Source organism: Alligator mississippiensis, chromosome 3 (assembly GCF_030867095.1).
Source record: "Alligator mississippiensis isolate rAllMis1 chromosome 3, rAllMis1, whole genome shotgun sequence".
Lineage (NCBI taxonomy): Eukaryota > Metazoa > Chordata > Crocodylia > Alligatoridae > Alligator > Alligator mississippiensis.
This window is the reverse complement of record NC_081826.1, coordinates 64175431-64192948: the sequence shown is the minus strand read 5'-3', so window position 1 is coordinate 64192948 and position 17518 is coordinate 64175431. Positions and strand designations below refer to the sequence as shown.

Here is a 17518-nt window from a genome sequence, read left to right as displayed (position 1 = left end):
CATTCTGATAGAGAAGTGTGACACAATTGCACTGTACTCACTACACAGGTGTAAACATTTGCAGACTCTGCAAAGTGGAGCGCCTCTCTTCAGAGAAGATAGCCTGCAATAAGTGAGGAGATGAATCTGTAGCACACTTCACACTAACTCCTCACTCCCAAGATAACTTCCACCACTTAGAAAGTGAAACAAATGACACAGGGAAGGTACAGTAAGAGGCTGCTGATTGACATTCAGTTAAGGGCATGATGGAATCTGCTCTGTGATCCTAAAAATCACACCTTCAGGTATGCCACACATGCAGGTGTCTACACAGGAAGTTAGTGCAAACAAGATAATGCACTCTCAGTTCATACTCTGGCTTGCTACATGCTAACTTCTCCACATAGACAAGCCTTAAGTGAAGTTATTATCAATGCCCCATGTGATTCTGTTTGTCTTTTGTTTTGGAAGGGTATGTCTCTCACCCCCTCTTCTCCATTCCTCTCTTCACGTAAACATTGTGATGACTGTGAGAGCTTGGCTGGACCCACACATGAAATTTAAATGACCAAATTAAAATAGTGCATCTAGCACAAGAATGCAAGATCATGACTGGGATCATGCAAAGTAGAGCAATCCCAGTTGATTTAATCTCCTGTGCTATTTGTCAATGTACCCAATTTATTATGCTAAATCATTCAAAAATAACTGCATATCCCTATGTAATTGTATCCTCCTTGGTGACGCATCTTCCCTTGACTAAGGCATATTTCTCAAAACAGGCTTTTAGTGTCTGTCTCGGGTTTTAAAAATGTCTCCTTAAACCATCACCAGTGCAGACTGCCCCACTGTTAAAAAAGTACCCAAAGGCAGTGTCCTGTGATCAGTGCCCCAAGGTATTCCATCAGTCAATGAACACCCATCCGCTTTGATTGAAGCATAACCTACAGACTGATCAAAAGCTTGCAAAAACAAGTTTCACACCTAGACTCCCTGAAACAGGATCTGAGCGGTTAGCAATTGTAATGTGATAATCCCTTCCTACCTGCTTTGTTTGGACTTTAACTGACCAGCTATCAAGAAGGAATGCTTTGAAGCTATGCAATTGAACAGTATAAGAACGAAACAGAGTTGCCAGCAAGGTGTGCACTCCAGGAGAGACAGAGAGATCATGCTGCACCCAGCTAATCATTCCTGGACGACAGATCCAAGCTCAGTGAAGGCTGTAAAGACAGAAACAGCTTCCTGCCTGCATTGGTAAGAGACACTTTTGCAGGTAATATATAGTAGAACTTTTGTAATAACTCATTTACTGAATATTGGACAGGAGTCTTTTCCTGTCATTTAGGTTTATAATTCATGTATGGTATTGTTATTAAGGGTTTTCTGCCATTAATCAAATGAGGTGTTGTGTCAATCCTTAACTGCACTAGGTCAGAATCCCGTTTTTTACTGAAACAGTTGGAAATAGATATTTATTTCAGTCATCTTTGCAACCGATGGAATTCCATTTTCCAAACAAAGCTTCCTAGAGGGGCACAGTGAAAAAAAATGTGAATATTTTGCAATAACAGGGCAGGTCTCTTAGGTGAAGATACTTTCCACTTGAGAAAGGCTTCAGTAACACTTTTATTATTTTGGTTAACACATCTCAAAAATAGTTTAATGAATAAATGTCCCACTTTTAGCATCAGCCATCACTTTGCTGGACTTTGGGGGTTTCCGAATTTTGCCTTATGCTAAAAGGAAAAATAGCATGTAGCACTATAAACATGCTGTGCTTTAGAGGGTCTTCTAAGAGTCTAGTGTGTTATAAATAACCATGTTAGATCAAAAGGATGTAGAATCTAAAAATATTTAATTACTCAAGAAAACATGCCATCACTGGTGTGAAGACAGATAGCCCTTTACTATTTTATATTAGTTAGCCCTATCCTACACTAACTTCTCCAAAGTATGTCCAGCAAATTGTAGCGTACAGGGCAACTAAGGCTAGGAACAGACATTACACATAAACCGGTTTAAGTGATCAGAAACTGGTTTAAACCTGTAACAGAGCAGACATTCAGTGCATATAAACCAGTTTCAAAATGGCCAAAACCAGTTTTTACATTCAACCAGGTTTATCAGACACAACCGATTTGGCTCAAGTCGGTTTATGCAATGTCTGTCCCAAACCCCTTGCTGGTTTAAAACAAATCAGACTCCCCCAGCATCCCGGCATGCTCTCTGGGCTGGGTGGGGCTCTCTGCTCCACAGCAGGGCTGGCTCCTCACCTTTGCTCTCTAGCCGGAGCAGGGACCGGCCCTAGTGGAGACACTGTCGGGCACGGCCCCATTAAAGCAAAGTGGGCAGGGAGGAGGTTAATTCTTCCCTCTTTCCCCTCTTCTCCCACCGCCGAGGAGCAGAGGGGAGGGGACTGCAGCGGTGGCCCCTGGGGCTGGCGGACCCCGGCTGCAGGGAAGGGACGGAGGGAGGCATGAACCCTTCTCCCTGCCCCCTTCTCCTTAACGGGGCCATGCTGCGTTGGTTGTCCCGCTGGTGGGGGGCGCTGTGCTGTGCTGTGCTGTGCTGTGCTGGGGGGACTTCCCCCTCCTCTGCCCAGGGTGGGGAGGGGGGGCTCCGTGAGGCGCTGGATGGGGACTCTTCCTCCTCCTCCCCTTCACCCCACTTCTGCGGGGCATGGGGGATCCATGTGATGCCCAGCCCCGGGGGGTGGGGGGCAACGGAAAGCTCTGTTTCATGCTGGGGGGGGGGGCTCTTCTCCCCGCTTGTCACCCCATAGGGGCAGCGAGAGCGCAGAGCTCAGCTGGGCAGGGTGTGGGCGGGGGGGGGGGTGTGCAGGGACCGCCACACTCCCCTCATGGCGGCGGCGGCGGCAGCAGCAGGTGGGGGGGTCAGGGTGCTCGTGCCCGGCGCAGGTGCGGCTCCGGGCAGCACTTTGCGGGGGGAGGGAACATAGCCTGCTCCCTGAGCCTGCAGCTCCAACACTAGCAGCAGGAGAAGCCCTGCACTGGGGCCAGCTGTTTCCCCTGCTCCCTGCCATGCAGGTCCCCGCACTCCGCCGGGAGCGGAGGGAGCCCTGCCCCCTGCTTCCCTGCAGAGTCCAGCGCGAGGCTTCCCCTCTGGGTGCGGAGCTGCAGGCATGCAGCACGGAGCTGTGATAGAGACAGCCACTGCTGTACTGCGGGCGAGAAGCGCAGCCCCGCGCAGCCTGCCCGGCCGCTTCTATCCTCAGGGCTCCGCGTCATGTGCCCGCAGCTCTGCACCCACAGAGGGGAAGCCCCACACTGGACTCTGCTGGGAAGCAGGGGGTGGGGCTCCCTCCGCTCTGGGCAGAGTGCGGGGAAAGCAGCTGGCTCCAGTGTGGGCTTTTCTCTGTTGTGAGTGCTGGAGCTGCAGGCTCGGGGAACAGAGCCGCAGGGATAAGGCAGGCTCCTCTCTCTGCCCCCATGCAGTGCTGGCCGGAGCCGCACCTGCGCCAGGCACGAGCACCCTGACCGCCCCCCCCATGAGGGAAGCGTGTGGGGGTCCCTACACCCACCCCCCACCCTCCCTGACACACACACTCATGCTCTACCCAGCTGAGTTCCAGGGGCCTGCTGCCCCTCTTGGGGGAGGAGGAGGGGGAGAGTTTCTCCTAGCATGGAACAGAGCCTCCCCCTGCCCTGTGGGGGTGAAGAGTGGGGGGAAGTACCCCCCTCTGGGGCTGGGCAGCATCCCATAGAGCCCCCTTCTCCCCACCCCACAGCAATGGGGGAAAGCAGGTAGAAGAGTCCCCCTCTGGGTCCAGGCAGCTTCACAGAGTGCCCACCCCCACTCCACTGCAGGCAGAGGAGGGAGAAGAGCCTCCCCCCCAGCACCCAACAGGGCCCCCCTCCTGGCCCCAGGGTGGTGGGGGAGGAAGGAGGGAGAAGAGTTCCCCTCTGGGGCTGGGCAGCTCTGTTTGCTGGGAAATCCGGCTGTAAGGGAGCTGCTGGGGCAGCCGCGGCCTGGCCATGACCCCCTTCCACAGCTCAGCTTCCCTGTGGAAGGGAGGGCTGCTCTATTGCCCCTGGGCTTCTGGCTTGAGCCACTGTAGGCATGTGCCAAACATCTATCCACTTGCAAACTGGTTCACTCTCTACAGGTTGGACTAACCTGCAAAGACTGAATCAATTCAGGCTCAGGCTTTTTGAATATCTGTCCCTAGCCTAAATGGATTACAGCAAGGGACAAATGAAGATAAACATTTTAAAGGCAAATGGAACAGTTCCTTGTAAAACAAAAGTCCTTCGGGTTGGGTAAGTCAAGGAAGCTAGGCTTAAAAGCCTAGAAACCCTCCTCAGTGGGTGCATCTACACAAGATGTTTACTGCACAGTAGATTAATTAGCTGTGCAGTAAATGTCATGCATCTACATATGTACCCCAATAGGCTAGAATCAACTAATTTACTCTGCAGCAGGATAGTACTTGTATTTTGTATCGTGGAGTAAAAAACTCCACAGCAGTATATGTGTAGACACTGGAGGGGCTGGCTGGGGCACAGAGGTGTTTCAGTGTGGGGGCTGCCTGCTGCCTAGCCCCTTACTCTGAAGCACCCTCATGCTCCAGACAGCCCCTCTCCAGGAGCATCTACATGTTCATTACTGTGCATTTCATTTAGTACTTCCTTACTAACTAAATGCTCAGTACCTAAAGTTACTGTGCGGTAGCACTGGTGCACAGTTATTTAGTGATGCTTACTGTGTATTAGCCTAATAACACTGTGCAGTTGGCTATTAGTACGGTTTTTGGTATGACACGCTACTGTGCAGTGTTATTACTGTGCACCCCATCCTCATTAAAAAACTAGGCGACTGTGGCATCGATGCCTACACGGTCAGATGGATTGCTAATTGGCTGAAGGGTTGTACTCAGAGGGTGGTGGTGGATGGGTCATATTCGACCTGGGGGAAGTGGGCAGCGGAGTCCCCCAGGGCTCAGTCCTTGGGCCCGCACTGTTCAATTTCTTTATCAGCGATTTGGACGACGAGGTGAAAAGCAACCTGTCCAAATTTGCTGATGATACCAAAATTTGGGGTGAGGTGGGCACGCTAGTAGGGAGGGAAAGACTGCAGAAAGACCTGGATAGGTTGCAAGGGTGGGCTAAAAAAAATGGGATGCATTTCAATACGGACAAGTGCAGGGTGCTGCACTTGGGCAGTAGTAACCGGTAACACACTTATAAAATGGGAAACTCACTTCATGAGAGCACGGAGGCAGAAAGGGATCTTGGAGTCATCATTGACGCCAAGATGAACATGGGCCAACAACACGAGGTCACAGTCGGCAGGGCTAACCGGACCCTATCATGCATCCACAGGTGCGTCTCAAGTAGGTCCAAGGAGGTGATCCTCCCCCTCTATGCGACACTGGTCAGGCCACAGCTGGAGTACTGTGTCCAGTTCTGGGCACCCCACTTCAAGAGGGATGTGGACAACATTGAGAGGGTCCAGAGGAGGGCCATCCGCATGATCCAGGGACAGCAGGGCAGAGCCTACAATGAGAGGCTATGGGACCTGAACCTGTTCAGCCTTCACAAGAGAAGGCTGAGGGGGGACCTTGTGACCATCTATAAACTCACTAGGGGGGACCAGAAGGGTTTGTGGGAGACCTTGTTTCCCCTAGCGCCCCTGGGATAACAAGGAATAACGGCCACAAATTGTTGGAGAGTAGGTTTAGATTAGACATCTGTAGGAACTACTTCACAGTTAGGGCAGCTAGGATCTGGAACCAACTTCCAAGGGAAGTGGTGCTGGCTCCTACCCTGGGGGTCTTTAAGAAGCGGCTCGATGCCTACCTGGCTGGGGTCACTTGAGCCCAGTTTCCCTCCTACCCAGGCAGGGGGTTGGACTTGAAGATCTACAAGGTCCCTTCTGACCCTACTTCTATGATTCTATGATTCTGTGATTCTATGATTAAGCTAATGCGCAGTAAATATCTCGTGTAGACGCACCCTGCAGCATGTTAAGCCAGGAGAGCGGCTGGGCTGGTAGGCTGATCACCTAGCTGAGGCTGTTCTGCCCTGGCTCAACATGCTGAAATCCTGGGCACATGTGTAAATATGTGCCCAGAAGCCATAAACTCTGGTGTTTAGTTTATTGCAGCACATTAATATTCATGTAGACAAACCCTGTATGTATTTGCAGCATAAATAAGTCCTGTTATCTGAGGTGATTTACTTTAATCAGATTCCTAGAAACAAGTTATATACTTAAAACAGTAAGATCTTTAAACACCCATAGTGTCAATAGAGGGGATAGGGGTTGAATACATGATATTTGACATATCCAATAACTATCTCAAATACAAGGAGGTACTGCACCAAGGCCACCAATCTGCCATTAATTTAGCCAGTGTCACAGGCTTTTGCAGGTTCGGCAACCTTGAAACTTTCCTTTTTAGTTTAAAGGTTTGGTTTAATGCCTCTCTCTGTGTTGGGTATTTCATGGTCCTGTCATGTGGTATGATGCCAGTGTGAAGTGACTTCTAAATGGTCATTTTCATATTTTTCTGACTATGAGGGTGGTCAAGCATTGGAACAGGTTACCTAGAGAGACTGTAGAGACTCTATCCTTCAAGGTTTTCAAAAGCAGGTTAGACAGACGATTGACTGGTATGGGTGAGTCAGGGATGACCCTGCCTTGAGCAGGGGACTGGACTAGATGACCATGTGAGCTCCCTTCCAGCCTGAATTTCCTGTGATCCTATACAGGCAGTCCTCAGACTTACAACACAATTGGTTCCTGGAAACCGTGTCTTAAGTCGAAATGTTGTAACTCAGAACCAATTTTCTCATAAGAAACAATGTTATAAATGGGAGATTCGTTCCTGAACCAAGGCCCAATACCCTATTTTCACCAAAAGTACCCCAGAATTTTGTACTCAATCAATTATAGATGAGTAATATAGCTACATTAATCTATTTATATCGTAAATAGCAATCATACTGATTTGGAAGGGCTTCTTTGAGGTGACTTTGCTGGACTTTTTGAAGGGTTCTTGGCTGGAGTCTTCTCAGGAGTCTTGGCTGCAAGTTTTTCTGGAGTCTTGTCTGCTTTCTTAAAGAAAGTGTCCAAGCAAGTTTGGACAGATGTTCTTCAAGGAGATGAGCGTGGCATCGCATCGGATTAAGCGTTGTAAATCAAAACTGATGTCATAAAGCTGAAACGGTGTCAATTTATAAACTTTGTAAGCATGAAACGTAACTCAAAATGTTGTAAGTCAAAGACTGCCTCTATCCTTCTTTTAAACGTATCTTATTTTAACTTATCTTTCATAGACTTTTATAGACATTCAGGCTGGAAGGTGTCACAACCAAATTAAGTAGTGCCCATGTCACAAACAAGTAAAACCATTCAAAACAGTTTTTTTCTATACTAGGTTAACTAAGGGTTAGCAATAATGATAGTAACCGCTTTTTTTTGCTGTGCATGTCAAAAAGAAATTTATTACTGCGACACTAACTAGAAATAGAACTTAGCCTTCTGTGCTGTACATAAATCATTATAACTGGTCAGAAAAAACAGGGAGTAACCCTATGATAACACCCTAGCGAAGACCGCTAGATAATTGGCGATTCTAATTAAATTTATGACGTGGCAAAAAGCAATTGGCTATTACACAAATAAAACCCGTCTTCACATCCGTGAAGAACGGGAGACCTCCGCACACACACCTGAAAAACTTCTGAACGTATGCGTGAGAATAACTGACAAATTGATCACTTGTCAGTCTCCCCCGTCTTGACCTTATCAGACGTAAATCAACGACCTGCCGGCCCGACTTTTTTCTCTATTTATCTGCCCGACCGACGAACTCTTATGCAGACCGACCTATGACCTACGAACCTTAAGCTGTAACTAACCAAGTATCTCTGACCTCCGCTATTCACCACCTTGACGGCGTGAGTAAATAATCTTGCTTTGCAACTGATAAGCGTCCGCCTAATTAATTCCACTCCAAGCGTCACAAGTACCTGCCTGACGGCCTTCTAAGGCCCCGGACCCTTATCTGCCCGGGTGGGAGTCAGGGACAGTTGCTGGCTGGCTGCCCTGGGTCCCGACAGAAGGGACCCTGGAGGATCATCGAGTCCAGCCCCCTGCCCCAGGGGCAGGAAGTCAGCTATCTTATATTTAAGGAGAGCATAAACCAAAGAGAGACTACGCGGTGGCATCCTACAAAGACCTAGACCTGGACATTACAAATCTATGTGCTGCATGCAGCAGAGAGAGCAAGACTGATGAATGACAACATGCCTGGACACAAGTAAGTTTTACAGTTCAGGAGGGTATCATTCTTCAGATTTATCCATGTAAAAGTATATGGGGCATCAAATGATCTTTGCCTTTCTAATCCAGCAGTGGATTTTGGATCAATGTAGTTTGAGCACAGGGCATAAATATGCAAAATGGCTCCAATTGCAGGAACCATCTTAAATAACTCCTCTTTGTCTCAAAAATCGTCTTGGTTACTTTGTGAACCAGTAGCTGACCTCGATTAAGCTTTTAAATCTGTATATGAAAAAGGACCAAAACAAACAACCAAAAAAGAAAGTACATGCAAAAAGGATATTGTTTTATTAGGAGGAAAGAAATCACTGAGTCAATATAGGTCAAATTGCTTTAAAATTAGCAAGTCTGAAAAAAATGTAATTACAGGTTTTTTTCACTAGCATTTTCATGGTTTGTAAGTACAGTATAGGTTGAATAAATCAGACTGTTTAATGATACTTCACAAATACCTTTGGTTAATTGCCAAGTGCAAGGGCTGATCTTGCGAAGTCTCTATGTGCAAATTTCAATGGAATGTCTGATCGTACAGGGCAGGGCTGTCCAACAGCAGCTCAGGTGGCTGCATGTGGCCTCTGACAGATTAATGTGCAGCCCCAGGCTCTCACCCAGATGCCACTGCCTGCTGCTTGTATTGCTCCAGCTGCAATAGCAGCCAGTCTCCAGGCTTCATTACTTTCCTCCAGAAGCGCAGGAGCTGATGGTGAGTTTGGACCCCAGGGAAGGCAGGGCAAATCATGCCTGCAGGAGCAGTGGTGGGGAGCACCCATGTGGGTACGCATTACCTCAGGGAAGATAACTCTCATGCAAGTGCACATTGAACCAAGGTGCCAGGGAATTGCACTCACACCAGGGTGCGCTGCGGCTGGAGGGAAGGGAGGGTATCTGTATGGTTCATCTGGTGTAGCCTACCCATCATTCAGCCCCCACTAGTCCAGCCCTCAGGGGCTTAGAAGTTGGACAGCCCTGATATAGAGCATGTAGGAGTGGTCCTATCTTAATTATTGCTAACTTGAAACTCAAAAATGTTGACACTAGTGTGTGTGAGAGAGAGAGAAAAAGCAGATAAGGACACTATGATCACTCCACTGACACCACTGGCATGGCTTATTAGAACCTAAACCTGTAAGCCAGTGATTCTTAACCAAGGTGCTGTGACACGAGGTACCACAGCAATATTAACACTGTGCTGCGGAGTGCTGTATAATATTAGTAGTGTTAGGTGTGCAAGCACTTACACAAGATTCATGAGATAAGTGAATCCCATAAAGTTCATGAAGGAATCCAGAGCATCAAAAAAATCCTGACCTGCGTGGTCTTTCTGAGTTCTCTGCACCAAAAGAATTGCAAATTATTTTTCTGTGGTCAAAAAAACTTAAGTCGAAGCTATAAACTGGCATTATCTGTGGGGTGCCTTGAGTTGAATAAGCAGCACCTGGAGTCTAAAGTGGTTGAGAACCACTTCTGTAAGCATGTGCTACCACACATTGTACTTCTTACAATGACTTACTCATAGACTTTTGCAAAACTGAAACCACAACTTGTAAGGGAATTGATTATCTCTGCAGACATGTTGTCTTACATCACCAGTGGTGATGCGTAGGGGGTGCATGGGGGTGCACATGCACCCCCTGAGAGTGCTGGTGCACCCTCTGACAGGCCGCATTCCCCACTTAGGTGATGGGCAGGGGGAGCAGGCAAGAGTGCTGGTGCCCCCCTGAAAGCACTGGCCAGGGAGTGGAAGTGCCAGATAAAGCACCATGGCCACTTCTGGGAGCACCACAGCCACTTCCCAGTTGGTGCGATCCAGTTGGCGAGACTGGCCGTGGGGGGAGCCCCCCCCAGTCACTGACTGGTCGCTGAGGGGAGCATGTGCCCCCCTGACTAAGGTGGCACCAATCACCCATGTAGGTGACCCAGACAGAATAACCTTTCCCCACAATCCTGAAATATCCTTCCCCATCTATTGGATGTGACGTTGTATTTTGCAGTTAATGTTTGGGATTATTTTTCTCTTTCCTCTCTGGTTTGCAATGGGATGATACCTGTACTGCTCTTTTAAAATTGCACACTTTCTACCCAATCCTACCTGGTTTTCTGTTGTAGACTGTTGCAAAAAATTCTGTTTCAGTATGCTTTTTAAATTTCTAAAAGTTCTTACTCAAGTTTGGGCAACATCTATACTGCAAATTTGCAGCCAGGCACAGATTAAAATCCTTGTTTTATAAAGGAAATAGAGATCTTTAAGGTGGAAGGTCGCCACTAAAATGCTGAGAGAAAGGTGAGACTTTTCTACGGTACACTGGTATTCCTTTGGAATGCTTGTTTGTTCCTGCCTCAGTTCACCTGTAGCTATTTCTTAATTATTTTTCCCTGTTGATTACATTTCTGTAGACAGAAGTTTAAACTGTTTTCTTCCAGCAAAAAGTCTGGCACTAATATTGCACCACTGCTCTGCAAAAAAATGTTTTAGAGGACATATACTAACAGTGTCACACTAGTTTTGTCCCAGTTTACTTTGAAATGGTTAACAATGTCTGTCTTTGAGTTCACAGTCCTATTCCAGAAATACCTGTGGTTTAGCCTGATCACAGTGCCAAAGGTAAGCATAAAAATTAAACTCAGGTGGTTCAGTAGGGATTAGATTTACAGTTATGCAACAAGAGTACAGGAATCATAAGACTTTGACTTGGTAACATCCCCTATATATACAGACAAAGGACACTCTGGGCCAAATCCTGCATTTATTGAAGATGATGGAATATTTCCCACTGACTTCACATGGAGCAGAATCAGGTCTAGTTTTCTTAGAGAGAAAAAAAAATGTTTCCCAGAGCCAGCATAAAAAATATGTATTTCTGCATGTGTAATTCTACCGTAATTTTTTACTAAATTCAAATCAGTTACAGCTAAGAAAACCATGGGACTGCCCTAATATCACATACAGTGCATAATTCTAAGAGAATAAGCCTGCACAGGTATTAAGAGTCTAATTTGGCCTGCAAAACCTTGATGCGAGACAAAGACAGAAACTAGTTTTGACTCATAGGGCATATCTCTACTTGTTTCTTGGTGCTTCTGATACCATCTCTGAAAACATGCCCTGTCTACCTACTCCTGCTCAGCACCTATACCAGACTCAGAAATAAGGCAGGGAAGATGCCCTGAGGGCAGCCATTATTCTTGAGACCTCTGTCTCCAGAGTACTGATTCTCATGGCACAGGGTGCCGTCAGGATGGCTTCATTGCCTTTTTTCTGCGTTTGGTGTACATGGATCTGCAATGGACTGGTGGTGCTGTGCTCACTCAGGAGCATGGCAAAAACAGTAGAGCCTATCTGGTGTGAGTAAGGATGAAAAAACTGAGGCTTTGCCCCCTTACTATCTCTTATTTTCTTTTTACCATAATGATAAATATCTTTCCTAAGTTTCCAGTCATAGGTAACCAATAAGAAGAATGGTTTTAAATGTGACTTATCCTGATAACAACCACTATTCTACATTTTAATATAAAAAGAAACCTGAATAACCTTTGGCTAAATCTGGTGGATAGTAATATCATACAGATTCATATGACATTCTTCCACCAACAGCTGTCAAATTTAGTAACTTAAAGCACAGACAGTTTCCCTGAGATTTCCAAGACAACTCAGCAAAAGTTGGGAATAAAATCTATAAACTTAGGCTCCTACTCCTCCGCTTTTGAGACCACCTTTGGATTTTGTGTAAACCCTTCCCATACTCAATCATCTTTTTTTTGATGGGAGCAGAGGAAAATGAAGCAGAATACCAAGAGGAGTGAATTGTATCTGTTTGTAGAGATCCAGAACAAGGCCTGTGAAACACTTGAATCCCCCTTGAATCTGATTTGTAAGTCAGAAATGATGTGTAGGCCTTGTCCTGGTTCTCTCTGCACAGTAGGATTTTTACCAGCTTGTACAAAATCTGTTTTAGGAATGCACTTTGAAAGCAACTTGCTCAAGATACAGTATCTAAAGTATTGTGCCAGTGGCTGCCAGATAGTTTTTTGTTCTTATATTTAGCATTTTGTGTTTCTACATCCAATTCCTAGGGAAAAGAGCATAAGATGTCTTGATTATTGTTACAAGAAAATAAAATTTAACTGTGATTAAAAAATTACCAAGTATGTTTTCAAATTGGAAAAATATTTAATGACTAAGCCCTGGAAGCATCTCTTCTTCTAAGCCTCCTAATCTCTGAAGGTTAAAAAGGCTAAATTTGTTATAGCTTCTCATTTTTGTCTACAGTTCAGTGTTGGGCTTTATTATTTTTTATCCCTTTTAAAGCTTTAAATCCCTACTGCATAACCTCCTCAGCTCTATTCACTGCTGAATGGATGCTGCACAGATCTTTTTATTGGTGGGTAATGGATTTGGTGTGATTGCTTGACACAAGAACAATAGAAGGATAAACAATTCCATTTGGGGCCATGAAATTCCCCTTCTGTTGAGTGTGTTCATGTTTGGTGAGCACCAGGCAGAGACAGATGAGCAAGCCAGCCGAGCCTGATGTTAATGACATCAGTCATACAAGCAGAACATGTGGCACAATAAATAAAAAACTAATTGAACTTTTGGTTGATTATATTGCCATCCCACTGACCATTTTAAACACTCCAGTGTTTCCTGTAACAATAGGTCCCCTAATAGATTTGCTGACCTGAGACAGCAGGAAACTGCCCTTAGAGGTAACAAGTGATACCAGGTTCTCTGTCATCTGCTTATGAAACAGGGATGCCATTCATAAAGCTGAAATATTTCTTGGTTCAGGATTATAATTTGTTTGATATTGATTTTCTTTTAAAAAAAAGTTTTGCATTAAAATGACAGTGGCATCCCATGTTTCTTTAGCACTTTTAAAGATAGGGAGCTTAATAATATTTGTTAACATTTCTGGTGGGGACTAGGTTTACTTTTGTGTAGATTATGCACGTGTGCTGGTAATTAATGCCACTGAATGCTCAAGTCATAAGGGCAGTGCATAAGAGAGATCACAATTACATGACTCATTCGAGGTCTCTGTCAAATCTACTTAAAGTGTTTCTAATATACCCACTTCTGTAGTGTCCAAACGAAAAGATTTTAAATAATGGCATCTAAATCAGCACTTAGGCATTTAATTTTTTAGAGGTGTTTGAAGTCCTATTGATTAGTATAAGAGCCAGGGTTGTCCAGCAACTTTTGATACAGATTAAAAAGTCTCAATACTTCAAACCCTTTTAACATCTTTTCTGGAAAAAAATGTTCTAGTTGTCAAATAATAGGTACCTGGGTATGAAATTTAGCAGACATAGAAAGCTGAAGAGCAATATACTGTTCTTACTACATGTTTCAACTATTGGCTATGGGAAAAGAGATTTTTCTATTTATTAAAATTTAGAAATATATTTAACATTAAACTTAGACACAAAATAATGCCTAATAGCAGTTTTGTAAATAGCAGATCTCCTTGATAATTCACCAGCTGTACCAAACAGACTCTTGCTACTTTCTTAGTCACTTTTATTTTAGAAGATTCTGCAAAACTTGTAGTAACTGAGACTTGTAAAATAAGATGTTGCTACCCTTATAGAGACTTAAGTAACAGCCAAGTTCAATCTTTGAATTAACAGAATTCATACAAAGACAGATGGGAGTAGAAAATTTTGCAATGAAGAATATGGAATGAGATGAGATCACAGCATCAGTCTGTTCTTTGTAGATCTGGACAATGATCACAGAGACAGATTGGATTAGTGAAACCTATTTACCAGAAGTTCAGAGCAGTTGCATGAAGCTGATAGGCAGTCAGTCGAGAGAAGTGGAAAATGCATCAGATTTACAGCTGCGGCGATGAAAATTTAGAAGTTTTCACCACTGTGATTTCATCCAAATGTGAGTACATGAAAACCAGAGTAGCAGGCAACATTTCCTTTTAGATAGGATGTTTTGCCATTAGAGAAATATTTCAAATAACACACTCACTCCTCTGTTTGTTCTACCATATTGTGCTTGCAGTACAGAGCTTTTTGGTTACTTTTGGAGTGATACATGCAGGTGCTTAGTGATACATGCAGGTGTTTAGGTATGGTAGCTTTGTAACGTATTTTCACAGGAAAAATGGGAGTTCTTGATTTTGTGTTTATATACCTAGAAGGTGATCACTGATCTGCCAATGTACAGCCAAGGTTCTTTACTGTGAGACAGAAAATAAGATGCATTTAACTCTGTTGGATCATCAAAGCAGAATTTCCAAAACTATGTTGTGGGAATAAATATATGATTAACATTAATTACATTTGATGAACGTAAAATATTGCATTTGATTGAACACATTACTTTAAACTCAATAACTGCTTTTTCCAAAAGAAGTCATGCAAAAGCATGGAAAACTATATGCAAGGGCAGATATCATCTTTATTTCCAAGCTACAACAGTGAGTACTCAGCTGTTTTGTTTTTCAGAGTATAAAAAGCACGAATGTGGACATCACTGTAAAGGTTTTCTTTTTAAATTCTGTGGACGACATGTAAATGTCCTTTATCAGGAAAATTCAGAAGCATCTTTCTCCTTGAATTCAAATTCCCCACAAAAATGTTGAGCTGTTCTCTGCAATTTCACTGTTGCAACTGTATGCCTATGTAAGTAGGTCACTTTGGTGTACTCCAAGATTCATTCTTGTTTCAGTAGCTATTTAAATAGCTCCATGTTTGTTGGCACTATGATTTCCCTTTCATGCAGGTCCTTTCTGCAGGTCATGTAAGCTGCTCACTGTTTACCCTGGTAGATGGCAGGCAATGATTTGGCCCGTGACACAAAATATGCAATATTTTTGTCATTACCCACATTTGTATTTTATGTGGGCATCATTCAGATAATTAAAATAACACAGTACTTCCCTAACAGCATACTACCCTGCACTGCCCAGTAAGAGATTCAGTAAGCTCATGCTGGAGAGATATGTGGGCAACTTTTTTTATTGGTAAACTTTTCTGTGCTCATCTCTTATTAAAGGTTTTGCTTGTCAGACATAAGTGAATTTAGTTATCGCTTCTCTGTGAAATCCTGTTTACTTTTCCCCATTGGTAATGGTGGTAATAACAGCTTCAAAATGAGTCATATCTTATTTGTGGAAAATCATCTTAATTCTTTTTGATCGCTTTTTGTCTCACTCATGCCTTATTCTTTCACAGAAAAAGATTGTAGTGATCCTTGCAAATTTCATCATTCTTTTGAATATGATAAAACAGTTTAACTTGGTGCATATTATTTCAATGATGTTTGCACACCCTTGTCTTGAACTCTGGCAGTTAGGCATTCTGCTTTATTTTACACCTACGTGTAACTTCTTTTGTTTTCTTGGTGGTACATTCTCAGTGTGGTGAGTTAACCAAGACCACACATTTTAGCAAGGCAGGAATGTAGTCATTACTGCTTAATCACAGAAGTCAAGGGACTCAGACAGAATCTTATGTAGCCTCTGTTACTGTCTTATGGAACATCATGCAGGCCAAATATTTTGAACTTTGGGTTCCACTCCCTCATAAAGGCACCTAGAAACCTGCCAAATTTTCAATGGCAGTAATAACACCTCTGAAAATCAGGTAATCTATGTAATCAACCTCTAAGGTACCTCCATGTAGGTATTGCAATGCCTAAAATGTAGGCAGCTTGCCCTAGGACAGTCATCCAACTTGACAAGGCTAGGCACCAAACTATTCTCCAGGGTATTCTAGATCAGTGTGGTTCTCAGGCTTTTTGTGCCAGGACCCATTTGTAAGCATCAATGGCCAGTTCCAAACCAGTAACCCTCACTCCCAACCCGCTGCCCCCAGGCCCCAGGCCCCTAGCGTGTGGGGTGAGGTGGGGCAAGCAGCCCCTTGGAGGTTGGAACACTGCCAGCCTGCAAGCCACAGTTTCCCACCTTTTCTCCTTTAAAAGAGAATCCATTTTTAAAGTTTGTTGATTGATTTTCAACTTTTGTTCATGACCCATTCATAGATTCACAGACTGTAGAGTCAGAAGGGACCACAATGGATCATCGTGTCCGACCCTCTGCCCCTGGCAGGAAAGAGGACCGAGGTCAGATGATCCCAGTCAGGTGACTATCTAGCCTCCTCTTGAAGATCTCCAAGCTAGGTGATAGCACCACCTCTCTTGGAAGCCTATTCTAGCTCCTGGCAACCCTTACTGTGAAAAATTTCTTCCTAATATCTAACCTAAATCCACTCTCAACTAGTTTACACCCATTATTCCTAGTCACTCCCTGGGGTGCCTTAGTAAACAGCGCTTCCCCTATTCCCTGTTGACCTCTCCTAATAAATTTATAGGTGGCCACAAGATCTCCCCTCAGCCGTCTCTTGTTAAGGCTGAAGAGATTCAGCTCTCTCAACCTCCCCCTGTAGGGTCTATCACAAAGGCCACTAATCATGCGAGTGGCCCTCCTCTGGACCCTCTTGAGATTCCCTGCGTCCCACTTGAAGTGCAGTGCCCAAAACTGGACACAGTACTCCAACTGTGGCCTGACCAGTGCCGCATAGAGGAGCATCACCTCCTTTGTTCTATTAGTCATGCACCTGCTAATGCACGACAAGGTGCGATTGACCGTGTTGACGGCCTCGTTACACTGCCGGCTCACGTTCATCTTGGAGTCAATTATGACTCCAAGATCCCTCTCTGCCTCCGAGCTGCTGAGAAGGACACTCCCTAACCTATAGGTGTGCTAGGGGTTCCTCCGTCCCAGGTGGAGTACTTTACATTTATCTTTATTAAATTGCATCCTATTTTTCTCTGCCCATTGATCCAACCTGTCCAGGTCAGCCTGAATCTGCTCCCTGCCCTCCAGTGTACTAACTTTGCCCCATAACTTGGTATCATCAGTGAACTTAGAGAGGGTGTTCTCCACGCCCTCGTCCAAATCGCTGATGAAGATATTGAATAATATCGGCCCAAGGACCGAACCCTGCAGGACCCCACTGCCCACCTCCCTCCAGGCTGAGAAGGAACCATCCACCACCACTCTCTGGATGCGGTCCCTAAGCCAGTTTGCCACCCACCTGACCGTGTAGGCATCCACTCCACAGTCTGCTAGCTTCCCAATGAGGATAGGTTGCGAAACTGTGTCGAAGGCCTTCCTAAAGTCCAGGAAGATGACATCAGCCTCAGCACCCTCATCCAGGCAGTGTGTGACCTGGTCATAGAAGGCTACAAGGTTTGTCAGGTCCC

The 17518-nt window shown here is 44.8% G+C and overlaps 1 protein-coding gene across 2 annotated transcripts in view; it reads left to right on the top strand.

Moving 5' to 3' along the window:
- The first annotated feature begins 998 nt into the window (after positions 1 to 998).
- Positions 999 to 17518, top strand: part of VXN (vexin) — a 45508-nt gene continuing 28988 nt past the window's right edge. Inside the window, exons 1-2 of one of the 2 annotated variants that reach the window (XM_019498710.2) lie at positions 8850 to 10897; positions 13927 to 14188. In XM_019498710.2, the coding sequence (XP_019354255.1) occupies positions 14122 to 14188 (67 nt within the window). In that variant the 5' untranslated portion in view covers positions 8850 to 10897; positions 13927 to 14121. Of the gene's footprint in view, positions 1240 to 8849; positions 10898 to 13926; positions 14189 to 17518 lie in introns of those variants that run through there. The other variant, XM_019498714.2, reaches the window with a different exon arrangement.